Source organism: Lampris incognitus, chromosome 1 (genome assembly GCF_029633865.1).
Source record: "Lampris incognitus isolate fLamInc1 chromosome 1, fLamInc1.hap2, whole genome shotgun sequence".
Lineage (NCBI taxonomy): Eukaryota > Metazoa > Chordata > Actinopteri > Lampriformes > Lampridae > Lampris > Lampris incognitus.
Window position 1 is genome coordinate 17,555,790 of NC_079211.1, and position 13,207 is coordinate 17,568,996.

The 13,207-nt window shown below is 43.7% G+C and overlaps 1 protein-coding gene across 1 annotated transcript in view; it reads right to left on the reverse strand.

Moving 5' to 3' along the window:
- The window catches only part of cyfip2 (cytoplasmic FMR1 interacting protein 2), a 41,712-nt gene that overhangs the window by 6,302 nt on the left and 22,203 nt on the right, over positions 1–13,207 (reverse strand). The window contains exons 16-24 of the mRNA XM_056273271.1: positions 10,028–10,184; positions 8,830–8,926; positions 8,300–8,376; positions 8,051–8,159; positions 1,604–1,723; positions 1,141–1,340; positions 960–1,047; positions 661–804; positions 417–507 (exon numbers count right to left, since the gene is read on the reverse strand). Coding sequence (XP_056129246.1) covers positions 417–507; positions 661–804; positions 960–1,047; positions 1,141–1,340; positions 1,604–1,723; positions 8,051–8,159; positions 8,300–8,376; positions 8,830–8,926; positions 10,028–10,184 — 1,083 coding nt within the window. The remainder of the gene's footprint in view (positions 1–416; positions 508–660; positions 805–959; positions 1,048–1,140; positions 1,341–1,603; positions 1,724–8,050; positions 8,160–8,299; positions 8,377–8,829; positions 8,927–10,027; positions 10,185–13,207) is intronic.

Here is a 13,207-nt window from a genome sequence, read left to right on the forward strand (position 1 = left end):
GCAGAAGTCGGAACAGTGTCAGTGGGTCTGTGTGGCAGACCGACCCACATACTGTCCTTGATTCAGTCCCATACCGTAGAGGACGTAAGGATCATTAGCTGCTGACAGTATGATCACTGACATTAAGCCAGGCCAGGTACAGGACCCAAAGTACAGAACATCAGTAATCTACAGATTACTAAGACCTTCTCATGGGGATATCCCATCTGACTGGTCTCTAATCTGGACAGACAGCCTGAGCCAATATGCAGAGAGGCAACAGCAGGCAAGAACAGTTTGCATGGCTAATTTCAAAAGAACATCCCTCCCAATCATATGGCTAAAAATTTGATTTTTATTGACAAATAATAATAATAATAATAATAATAATAATAATATGCACTTTGTTTTTGTGACAGTGGGAGCTACATGTTCACCTGGGGAGCCATACTCATGACGTGGCAGGCGGCAGATTTTGGGCATGACTTCTATCAGTGTTTTCACATATTGCAGGATGGTGCCCTGTAACTGAAAAGCGGGAAGGACGAGAAATAGGGCACAGAAGGTAGGGAGAAAAGATGGCATGAGGAAGAAGAGGGGAGAAATTATCGTGAAATGCCAGTTTACTGAGCAAAGATGGTGGAACATGTGTATTAGAAAATGTGACAGAAAGGCAAATACCAGGCTCTTGACAATTTTGAGCAGCTCCTCCATTACCACAGCAATGCCTTGGTAACCAAGGAGACGGCAGATAGTCTTAAAGTGAGGGGGGCCAACAAAGTTCCTGTAGGAGCTATATATGTGGGAGTAGGCAATGTTCAGAGGCTGGGGGGGGGGCAAAAAGATGAGGGGATTCTTTGTGAATATTGTTGCCCACCTAGGACAATAATCAGTTAAAGAGTTGTGTTTTGACAGCAAAAACAGCATTGATGATCATGCAGGTACCAGATCTCCACTTTATGAAATCACTGACACCATACCTTTGACCCATATAGATAGTAAGGCTGCACATTGGCTGGCTTGTCTCTCTGAGGTTCCTGGGTGAAGGGAATTGCTGTGCGAACAAAGCTACAGCGAAAGAGATGTTGAAAATGAATAAAATAATTCAGTTACTAATTTAAGGAGTCTGGGAAGATACATATCCAGAAGACACAGACTGACCGGTTTGTGGATCCATTATAGCAGTAGTTGGGCAGGAAGTCAAAGTTGAGTTCCCAGAATACGTGGAGTGTAATGCGACCATAAGGAGCGGAGACATTGTGGTTGGCCTCTCGGAACATGGCATCAAAGCTGTCCAGAGTCATGTGCTTCGACAGGAGTCGGTGTGTTAGTCTGTTAATCTCCAATAACCATTCCAGCTCCTTAATAGGGGAGAAAGGGAAAGAGACATGGAGTATGAGAAAGCTAGTTAGAACAGAAAGTTCATTACAGGAAGCTTTGAGAGAGAAAACAAATTTTCAGTACTGATAACATCGGATCATAACAAATCAAGAGTTAAAACAAAACCATCAGTTGTCTAATAGAGCGACAGCCAGGGGAGAATGTGTAATAAGAGTCTATGCAACCGTACTACATTAAAAGCAGTCCTTTTAGTGTTGCGAGAGTGTCCTCAGTGTGCTCTCACCACAATGGAGGTTAGATCCTCGCTCTCAAAGCGGCTGATGGCCTGATCCAGAGACTTGTACATGGCCGCTGAGATCCTCTGGGTGATCAGACGATTCAAATCAATAGAGCGCCCTAGTAGCTGGAAAAGAAGGAAGGAAAGGTTTTGGAAAAATAACAGACATATTTTCCCAATAAAATTCAGAGAAGCATGCTAATGACTTCAACACAGTCATACAGCCTTCTTTAATATCACATTGTGTGTTTGAAACAAGACTTGGTTAAAACCTAGTATATGCTTGGACCATGTATGGTCAATGTTCGAAATTGTGGCTAATTTGTTATAGAGATAGTCAGTGGTAGTGTCTATAATGTGAATTCCTGGATATTAAATGTTCATCTGCAATTTTCTGTAGTGGTCCCAGTAATAATTGTCATTAAAGTGTACTGAAGTAGCATATCACATATCATGGTTAAGCTACATCAGAGCACCAAAAAAAAGAGTTATAAATGCAGTTGCAAGAACAATACTTTCCACTCATTTCTTGGGATGTTTGATTTGAAAGGGAGCTTAATTTAACTGTAGTGACAACTCTTGTAATTATTTGTTAACTCCCCCTCTTTCATCTGTCTGCTGATGTCTTGTTTTTCTAAGACTTGCTCTGTACTGACAGGTGAATTCACAAAGAATGGATTGCAGCCACGGATAACACCACAAATTGTACATCACTTGCAACCACTATCTGCCCCATCTCAAGGCCCGATTCACAAAAGATACTGCGGGAATGATATTACAATGCAAACAAGCCCATAAAGTTTTGCAGCTGAGTGCAATTTGCCCTTGTTTTGTGTCTGATTGCAATTATCCATGGGGCAAAGTATAAATGGTGGCTTTTGCACCAAGAACAAAACAGGTTCAATGTCATCCTTGATGTTATCAAGTGTAGCAAGAATTGTCAGACTTAGCAACCTGTATCTGGGAATGATTTCGGTCTCAGTTAAAGCTAGAATGTAAGACTTTTACATATAAATGAATGCCCGTAACGTTCAAGACCACACGATGATGATCAAGCCTGTCACTGTCAGGTAAATCTTTGTATTTCGCAGTATACCGGAGTTTTAAATCTGGTGGCTGTGGCGACATTCCCCCGCCAGCGCACTTGGAGGTGCTAAATTTTACGTCAACCAGCAATGATTGGTTTTTTTTTTACATTTCCCCCCACAATTTCCCCCCTTTTTCTCTCCAATTGTATCTGGCCAATTACCCTGAGCCGTCCCACCCGCCGCTCCACCCCCTCTGCCGATCCGGGGAGCGCCCCGACCGACCAGAGGAGGCGCTAGTGCAGCGACCAGGACGAACACCCACGTCCGACTTCCCACCCGCAGACACGGCCAGTTGTGTCTGTAAGAACGCCCGACCAAGCCGGAGGTAACACGGGGATTCGACCCAGCGATCCCGTGTTGGTAGGCAACAGAACCAGCAATGATTGTTTTGCCAGAGCTGAACTTCCGTGTGACGAAAGCGTTCGCATGCCTCTGATTGGCTTGCCTTCAGGGCTTTCTTTTGGAAAGCTTCCGGGCTTGGAAGCAATGGCAGAAAAATCTAAGAACCATCCAAGAAAAGTTTCTAATGCTCCAGAGAGAAAAGAAACTTGGCGTTCAGGGGACGGATTAAAGTCCAAAAAGAAAGCGATCGACGGCGAGGACAAACACTGACATCCACTGGCGTAAGCTTTTCCTGTGGAGAGCGCTGAAAAAAAGAGAAGTAATTACTATCACTGCCAGAAGGGGGAGACAAAACTTCCGCACTGCAGGTTTAAATCAAAAAGTGACATTCTTCAAAATATCCGCTGACGAGCACGCCTGGCATGGCGACGTCATCACCTGGCTACAATCACTGCCGCCATATTTAAAATGTTAATTGTGTGCATTTATCCCTATTAAGTAATCGCGTTTGCCACGCTCCACCAGGAGTGAGGGGCGAGAAATAAACTACAATGTATCAGATTCATTGCCAGTGCATAGACACCGTATAACCAAACATTTGTCCTGCTAAAGTTACATGCCTAATGTGGGGATGAATGCACAGAATTAACATTTTAAATATAATGTTATCGCTATGGATAAATAGCTATAGTGTCGCAGACACTAGCTAACATTAGCTACCATTTTATATAGACTTGGCTGGCTTGCTAGCATTGGGAAGCAGTATCTACGCACAAGCAACAGTGATATTTCATTTAAAATACACAATTACCAGTTTTTATTAAGTGAAATTATAGTTATTTTAAGAAAAACTAATTCATCCGTCTCATCATTCATCTACTACTACTACTTTCGGCTGCTCCCATTAGGGGTTGCCACAGCGGATCATCCGTTTCCATTTCTTCATGTCTTCTGCATCTTCCTCTGTCAAACCAGTCACCTGCATGTCCTCTCTCACCACATCCATAAACCTCCTCTTTGGCCTTCCTCTTTTCCTCTTCCCTTGCAGCTCCATATTCAGCATCCTTCTCCCAATATACCCAGCATCTCTCCTCCACACATGTCCAAGCCATCTCAATCTTGTCTCTCTTTCTTTGTCTCCAAACCGTCCAACTTGAGCTGTCCCTCTAATATAATCGTTCCTAATCCTGTCCTTCTTCATCACTCCCAGTGAAACTCTTAGCATCTTCAACACTGCCACCTCCAGCTCCCTCTCCTCTCTTTTCATCAGTGCCACTGTCTCCAAACCATACAACATAGCTGGTCTCACAACCATCTTGTAAACCTTCCCTTTAACTCTTGCTGGTACCCTTCTGTTGCAAATCACTCCTGACACTCTTCTCCACCCACTCCACCCTGCCTGCACGCTCTTCTTCCCCTCTCTTCTGCACTCCCCGTTACTTTGGACAGTTGACCCCAAGTATTTAAACTCATCCGCCTTCATCACCTCTACTCCTTGCATCCTCACCATTCCACTGTCCTCCTTCTCATTCACGCATAAGTATTCCGTCTTGCTCCTACTGACTTTCATTCCTCTTCTCTCCAGTGCATACCTTCACCTCTCCAGACTCTCCTCAACCTGCACCCTACTCTCGCTACAGATCACAATGTCATCCACAAACATCGTAGTCCACGGAGACTCCTGTCTGATCTCGTCCGTCAACCTGTCCATCACCATTGCTAATAAGAAAGGGCTCAGAGCCGATCCTTGATGTAATCCCACCTCCACCTTGAACCCATCTGTCATTTCAACCACACACCTCACAACTGTCACACTGCCCTCATACATATCCTGCACCACTCCCACATACTTCTCTGCAACTCCCGACTTCATCATCTCCTCTCTCGGCACCCTGTCCTATGCTTTCTCTAAATCCACTAAGACACAATGTAACTCCTTCTGGCCTTCTCTATTCTTCTCAATCAACATTCTCAAAGCAAACATCACATCTGTAGTGCTCTGCTTCCTTCTCCACTCCTCAGGTATCCTCTCACTTTCCAAGACTGTGTTAAACAATCTAGTTAAAAACCCCACTGCCATCTCTCCTAAACATCTCCATGCCTCCGCAGGTATGTCATCAGGACCAACTGCCTTTCCATTCTTCATCCTCTTCATAGCTGCCCTCACTTCCTCCTTGCTAATCCACTGCACTTCCTGATTCACTATCCCCATATCATCCAACCTTCTCTCTCTCTCTCTCTCTCTCTCTCTCTCTCTCTCTCTCTCTCTCTCTCTCTCTCTCTCTCTCTCTCTCTCTCTCTCTCTCTCTCTCTCTCTCTCTCATTTTCTTCATTCATCAGCCCCTCAAAGTACTCCTTCCACCTTCTCAGCACACTCTCCTCGTTTGTCAGCACATTTCCATCTCTATCCTTGATCGCCCTAACTTGCTGCACATCCTTCCCAGCTCGGTCCCTCTGTTTAGACAATCGGTACAAGTCCTTTTCTCCTTCCTTAGTGTCTAACCTCTTATACAACTCACCATACGCCTTTTCCTTTGATTTTGCCATCGCTCTCTTCACTTTACGCTGCGTCTCCTTGTACTCCGGTCTACTTTCTTCATCTCTGACTATCCAACTTCTTCTTTGCCAGCCTCTTCCTCTGTATAATTTGCTGTACTTCCTCATTCCACCATCAAGTCTCCTTGTCTTCCTTCCTCTGTCCTGATGACACACCAAGTATCTTCCTAGCTGTCTCCCTCACTATTTCTGCAGTGCTTGCTCAGCCATCCGGCAACTCTTCACTACCGCCCAGTGCCTGTCTTAACTCCTCCCTGAACTCCAGACACCATATATTAATCTGGCTTTAAAAACCAAAGTCCAAACTCGCGGTAGCTCAGGAAGTTAGCTAGGCTAGTCATCACCATAGCAACGAAATACGCCCAGCGAGATTTTGCGCGACTTCCATCCGTGGCTGTATCCCATCTAACCACAACCCGCAGTGGAAAGTCTGTGCGTCAGTTACTACCAACTCTCTGAGGACACTAATAATTTTCTCTCTAACCGTGTGTGGCTATTAGCACTGGTGTTTGTGAGTTGCGCTTTTTTTGCAGTGAGGCTCATCTGCATAGAAACGGGCCAATTGTGTGCCAAATGTATGCATATTACCTAATTTATATACACTCACTGGCCACTTTATTAGGTACACCTTGCTAGTACCGGGTTGGACCCCCTTTTGCCTTCAGAACTGCCTTAATCCTTCGTGGCATAGATTCAACAAGGTACTGGAAACATTCCTCAGAGAGTTTGGTCCATATTGACATGATAGCATCACGCAGTTGCTGCAGATTTGTCGGCTGCACATCCATGATGCGAATCTCCCGGTCCACCACATCCCAAAGGTGCTCTATTGGATTGAGATCTGGTGACTGTGGAGGCCATTTGAGTACAGTGAACTCATTGTCATGTTCAAGAAACCAGTCTGAGATGATTCGAGCTTTATGACATGGCGCGTTATCCTGCTGGAAGTAGCCATCAGAAGATGGGAACACTGTGGTCATAAAGGGATGGACATGGTCAGCAACAATACTCAGGTAGGCTGTGGCGTTGACACGATGCTCAGTTGGTACTAAGGGGCCCAAAGTGTGCCAAGAAAATATCCCCCACACCATTACACCACCACCAGCAGCCTGAACCGTTGATACAAGGCAGGATGGATCCATGCTTTCATGTTGTTGACACCAAATTCTGACCCTACCATCCGAATGTCGCAGCAGAAATCGAGACTCATCAGACCAGGCAACGTTTTTCCAATCTTCTATTGTCCAATTTTGGTGAGCCTGTGCGAATTGTAGCCTCAGTTTCCTGTTCTTAGCTGACAGGAGTGGCACCCGGTGTGGTCTTCTGCTGCTGTAACCCATCTGCCTCAAGGTTCGACGTGTTGTGCGTTCAGGGATGCTCTTCTGCATACCTCGGTTGTAATGAGTGGTTATTTGAGTTACTGTTGCCTTTCTATCAGCTCGAACCAGTCTGGCCATTCTCTTGTGACCTCTGGCATCAACAAGGCATTTTCGCCCATAGAACTGCCACTCACTGGATATTTTCTCTTTTTCGGACCATTCTCTGTAAACCCTAGAGATGGTTGTGCGTGAAAATCCCAGTAGATCAGCAGTTTCTGAAATACTCAGACCAGCCCGTCTGGCACCAACAACCATGCCACGTTCAAAGTCACTTAAATCACCTTTCTTCCCCATTCTGATGCTCGGTTTGAACTGCAGCAGATCGTCTTGACCATGTCTACATGCCTAAATGCATTGAATTGCTGCCATGTGATTGGCTGATTAGAAATTTGCGTTAACGAGCAGTTGGACAGGTGTGCCTAATAAAGTGGCCGGTGAGTGTATGTGCTAATACCACTGGAGTACCGAGACGCTATTTGGTTGGCAGCATAGTTAGGGGTGTATTTCATCCTTTGTGGGTGCTTTGAGGATTACACAGTTTCTTTTTGTCTTATTTATGCAGATTTAGCGGCCGCAAAAGCTGCGCAATCCTGTGAATTTGCCAGTGAGTGTTTTGTCAGTGATTGTTATTTGGGGTGCTTTAACTGTGCACTCTCCCTCATGCCTCTTAGCGCTCACCCACCCAATCTCATGCAACTTCAGTGACATTGTTGGGCACCTGATCCAGCGGTCCAATCGTGTCAAACATGATCAGTCAGTCAGTCAGTCATTCAGTGAGTCAGTGACATTCACATTTGTAGGGCTGGCCCGCTGGTCTGGTCCAGTCAAAAAGAAAACCTTCATAAAGAGGAGCTGAATGCATAAAATGAGATAATGTAGTGTAGGAGATTGGAAAAAACAAGAAATTTGTTACCAAACAAGTGTCTTTTAGTATAAGATGCAGGACAAAACATTCTGAAAAGCTCTGGATGAATCCAGAGTATACATTTAAACCTGTTATGCAGAACTACTTAGGATACTATTTCTTTTGATTTTTGGGAGTTTTTTTGGGGGGGGGGGGCTTGCCCCTGAGCAATTCTTTCCAGTACCTGCACATGTCTCTGTTTGAGCAGCGTCTCATAACGGTTTGATGGAGGGTAGGGAATGATCACACCATAGTTTTTACACTCTGCTCTGAAGCGCTTGTCCAGGAGGACACTGTGGGAGAAAAGAGCATATCATTCCTGTGTAATCCATTTTGCACATAAGCTTAAAAAGATTTAGTCTTCAGAGACTACTATGGGCCAGTAATTATACAGCAGAAATGTTTAAAAGAATATGCAAGTCACTTCTCTTACCTTCCAGCCATTGCTTTGTAGTAGGCAAATATCTGATCGGCTAATTTGTAGACAAACTGATCAAAGCAAAGGTTTACCTGAAAACAAGGATGCAACACAGAAAGCACTTTATCAGGCAATGAGAAAAAGTAAAATTTCTTGGCATGCTATATAAGATGGTCTTTGGTTTCAAGATTTAATAGACCAAAAACGGGGAGAAAAATGTAGAAACTCTTAACCCTCACCAAGGCACTCTAAAATGTACTGCATTAAAAAGCCTGTATTATGATGGCATATCCATTAAAAAAAAAAGTTTAACAACCATGTATACTGCTTGCCATCAAGGGTTTTAACCAGCCATCACAATAAAATGCTTTTTACTATAATACAGTGTACAATGCCATGGTGGGTTTTTGGAGTTTACTTATATTTAATTTTTTTCTGTTTTTGGTCACTTTATCAAGCTTCTGGTTTAAAGGTAAATATCAATGCACTGGATTCTAAAATGGCAATATTCTTTTTAAAAAAGCATGTTGGATATCAAACATTACCTCAGCCTCAATTTCATCGTAGAGGAATTGTTTCTTGAACTTTGTGAGGGCATAGTAGCCACTGTCATTGTACAGGTCTAGAGGATACAGCACATATCTGGGGGCGAGAATATTTGTAGTTTCAATATTTATTGTGCACTGCCTCAACAGTCGAAAAAAATACAGATGCAGTCTTTTAAGTAAATCACTCAAACTAAGCATATCCTTAAAAGTCCCATGAAATGTTATTTAGAGCACCGCAAACTCCCGCAATTTGATGTATATATTCAAATGAAAGATCAGTGGAACTCACCTACTCCTCCATCTCACTCTATATGGCTCAGGGACATTTTGTATTTTATTAAGATGGAGAAAATAAGATGTGTCACAAAGGAATCACCAACCAGATTTTATAAAACATGGGGTCCTTTCTTTAAAATTGTTAAGGAACTGCAGTCACTTGACACCCCATAAACTTGGGGTAATCTATTTACATGTGTGGTGATATGGGCGTATCCCTTAACTATTTTTTTACCATTATATTTTTTTCTGTATAATCTATAATTTCATTTTATAATATTGTTTATTTGTCTTGAGTGTACAAGCTGTGTTTTCTCTAATTGGCTAGGTGGCCAGGCTACGTATATCTGTTTTGGTTTTTTTTTTCTATGTTGAATTTTGGTTGCTGTTATTTTTTTGTTTTTGTTTTTTTCTCTATATAAATATAAACACTGACTTCATATATATGTCTGTACAACATTTTGATTGTCAAATTTCAATAAAAAAAGTTGTGAAAAAAATTAAGTGGAGGGAATCTGATTTGCCCAACAGCCAATAATGGCTGGGGAATTTTTAGAGGAATGTGGACATCAATATGCTATTGACTAGTTTGAAGTTGGTAGTAGAAGATCTTTTGTACTCTCTCCATTTCATGCCCTGTTCATTGGATTTTTTTTTTAAGTGTACACCCGCAAGTGCAGGGTGACGCAACCTAGAAATTATTGTATTTTTCAGGGAAAGAAAAACGTTAATCTCACAAAACAAAACAAAAAAAAATAACACAAGTTCTTTTTATAATATTCTAGAACGTTGTGTTAAATAGGTGTAAATCAAGTGCAGATAAAAGTGTTAATAAGAATGAAAACACATTTTTCATTTCATGGGACCTTTTAACAGTTAATTTTCACATGATGAAACAGTTATTGGGACTATGTCTTACTCCATCATGGAGGGCTCCTTGGTCTCCAGGATGTGATCGGTGAGGATCCAGGGCATGGACATTTCGATGGGGAACTGAATTCTGCGGCCCATGGTCAGCTCCAGGAAGAACTCCCTGAACCAAAGCTGGGACAGGTCACAGCACTGTTGCAGGGCCTCTGGAGAACAGGACAGCATGAGCAGAACAAGTAAGAAAGAAAAAGAAAAAGTTGTCATGATACCAACATTTTCAACTTCAATACAATACCTGCAAAAATATTGATATTCAATACCATTTTTGATAACACATAAAAAAACAAAACCAAGAACAACAAAAATCTTTTTTTTTTTTTTTTTTACAGAATTTCTATTGACCAAAACAGAAATCCATCCATCCATTATCCAAACCGCTTATCTTGCTTTCAGGGTCACAGGGATGCTGGAGCCTATCCCAGCAGTCATTGGGCGGCAGGCGGGGAGACACCCTGGACAGGCCGCCAGTCCACCACAGGGCTGACACACACACACACACATTCACACCTAGGGACAATTTAGTATGGCCGATTCACCTGACCTACATGTCTTTGGACTGTGGGAGGAAACCGGAGCATCCAGAGGAAATCCCCGCAGACACAGAAAGAACATGCAAACTCCACACAGAGGACGACCCGGGACAACCCCCCAAGGTTGGACTATCCCGGGGTTCGAACCTAGGAGCTTCTTGCTGTGAGGCAACCATGCTAACCACTGCGCCACTCAAAACAGAAATAGTTTATAATTTATTTTCTATATAACAATATTTCTATACAATTGAAACTCAAACACCAACAGTTACAGTTAATACGGCACAAGTATAGCAGTGTATTTGGAAAAGAAAGTGATACGTCGCTCGCGCTCCCTCTCTCTGTCAGTACCTGTGTTTGTGTGTGTATGTGTGTGTGTGTGTGTGTGTGTGTGTGTGTGTGTGTGTGTGTGTGTGTGTGTGTGTGTGTGTGTGTGTGTGTGTGTGTGTGTGTGTGTTTGTGTCTCCAAGTCATTTTGACAAATCGGAAACAGAATCTTTATTTGGCCATGTATGTTTGCACATACATGGAATTTGACTCTGGTTTAGTGACTCTCAATGTACTTACAGCACAAAAATCTTCAGGAATATGTATATATACAAGGATTGACTATATACACATGTGAAACAGGAAGGCAATAGTCCAATAGTACAGAGTGCAAAAATGCTGGAATAAATATGTTTGCAGGTTACTTATGTACATGAGGTAGGTGGACATGTCAGAATATGCATGTATACCTAAAACATAAAGTATATACAGCATGCTTAGATTTATTATGACAATGTTAAGTGTTTAGCAGAGTGACAGCATAGGGAAAGAAACTGTTCTTGTGTCTGGGTGTTTTGGCATACAGTGTTCTGTAGCATCAACCAGAGGGGAGGAGTTGGAACAGGTTGTGACCAGGGTGTGATGGGTCTGCAGTGATGTTGCCTGCCCATTTCCTGACTCTGGAGATATATACGTCCTGAATAGTGGGCAGGGTGGCATCAATGATTTTCTCAGCAGTTCTGACTGTCCGTTGTAGTCAGTTCCTGTCCCGTTTCGTGGACGATCCAAACTAGACAGTGATGGATGTGCAGAGAACAGACTGGATTATTGTAGAGTAGAACTGAATCAGCAGTTGCTGAGGCAGGTGTAACTTCCTGAGCTGATGGAGAAAGTATATCCTCTGCTGGGTCTTTTTGATGATTGTGTCTGTGCCCACCTTAGGTCCTGGGAGATTGTGAATCCCAGAAACCTGAAGGTTTCCACAGCACACACAGTGCTGTTGAATATGGTGGTGATGGGGGGGGGGGTGTTGGAGGGTTCCTCCTGATGTCCACTCTCATCTCCATAGTTTTGAGCGTGTTCAGGTCCAGGTTGTTATGACTGCACCAGAGGGCCAGCTGTTCAATCTCCCATCTGTATACAGACTCATCACTGTTCCAGATGAGGCTGATGGTCAATGTGTCATCTGCAAAGGTCAGGAGTTTAACAGATGGGTCACCTGAAAAGCAGTCATTTGTGTAGAGGGAGAAGAGCAGAGGGGAGAGCACACATCCCTGGGGGGGTGCCAGTACTGATTGTCTGGGTGCTGGATGTGATTTTCCCCAGCCTCACCTGCTGTCTCCCATCTGTCAGGAAGTTTCTGATCCACTGACAGGGGGGGCTGGTACAAATGAGCTGGATGAGTTTGGAGTGCAGGATGTCTGGGACTATGTTGTTGAACACTGAGCTCAAGTCCACAAACAGGACCCTTGCATATGTCACCGGGGAAGTTGAGGTACTGGGTACTGTAAGATGTAGTGCTGTCCCATGATAACAGCATCATTTGCTGACCTATTTGCCGATAGGCAAATTGCAGGGGGTCCAGTAGGGGGCCTGTGATGTCCTTCCGGTGGGCCAACACCAGTCTCTCAAATGATTTCTAGGTGACAGACGTCAGGACGATGGGCCTGTAGTCATTTAGTCCTGAGATACAGGGTTTCTAGTGGAGCTTTTGAATCAGGGGGGGACTTACCCCACAGCTCCAGTGATCTGTTGAAGATCAATGTGAAGATGGGGGCCAGCTGGTCAGCACAGATTTTCAGGCAGGAGGGAAACCTGCCATCTTGGCCTGGTGCCTCCCTGATCTTCTGTCTCTGGATGAGCTGACACATATCTGACACATACACAGGTTTCAGTGAGGCACAGGGTGGCAGATCTTGCAAAGTCCATGTTTGTTCCGTAGAGGAGCAGCAGTTCGTCCATCTTTTTGGCCAGACAGCGGACATTCGCCAGGTGGATTGATGGGAGTGCAGTTTGAAATCCCTGCTGTTGCAGTTTAACAAGCACTCCGGCTGGTGTCCCCCTGTCGTCGGCTCTGGCGAAGCCCATACAGAGCTGCTGCTCCTCCAACTAAAAGCTCAGTAAAATTTTCCAGTTCGATGAAAAATTATTAAAAAAGTTTGACCAGTGGATAGTTGGGGGTTTCAAAGTTCTTCCCTGCTGAATGTGAGCAGAGAGTGAGAGCACGTGGTTCCCTTGTAGGCAGAATAGTGAGACTTATACATTCTGACCAGTGAGTCCAATGTCAGGGAAGTGAAAACCTTCATGAACTGGAACTTGAAGCAGCAAAACTGGCTGCTACATATGTATATTTTCATGCTTAGTCGTATTAA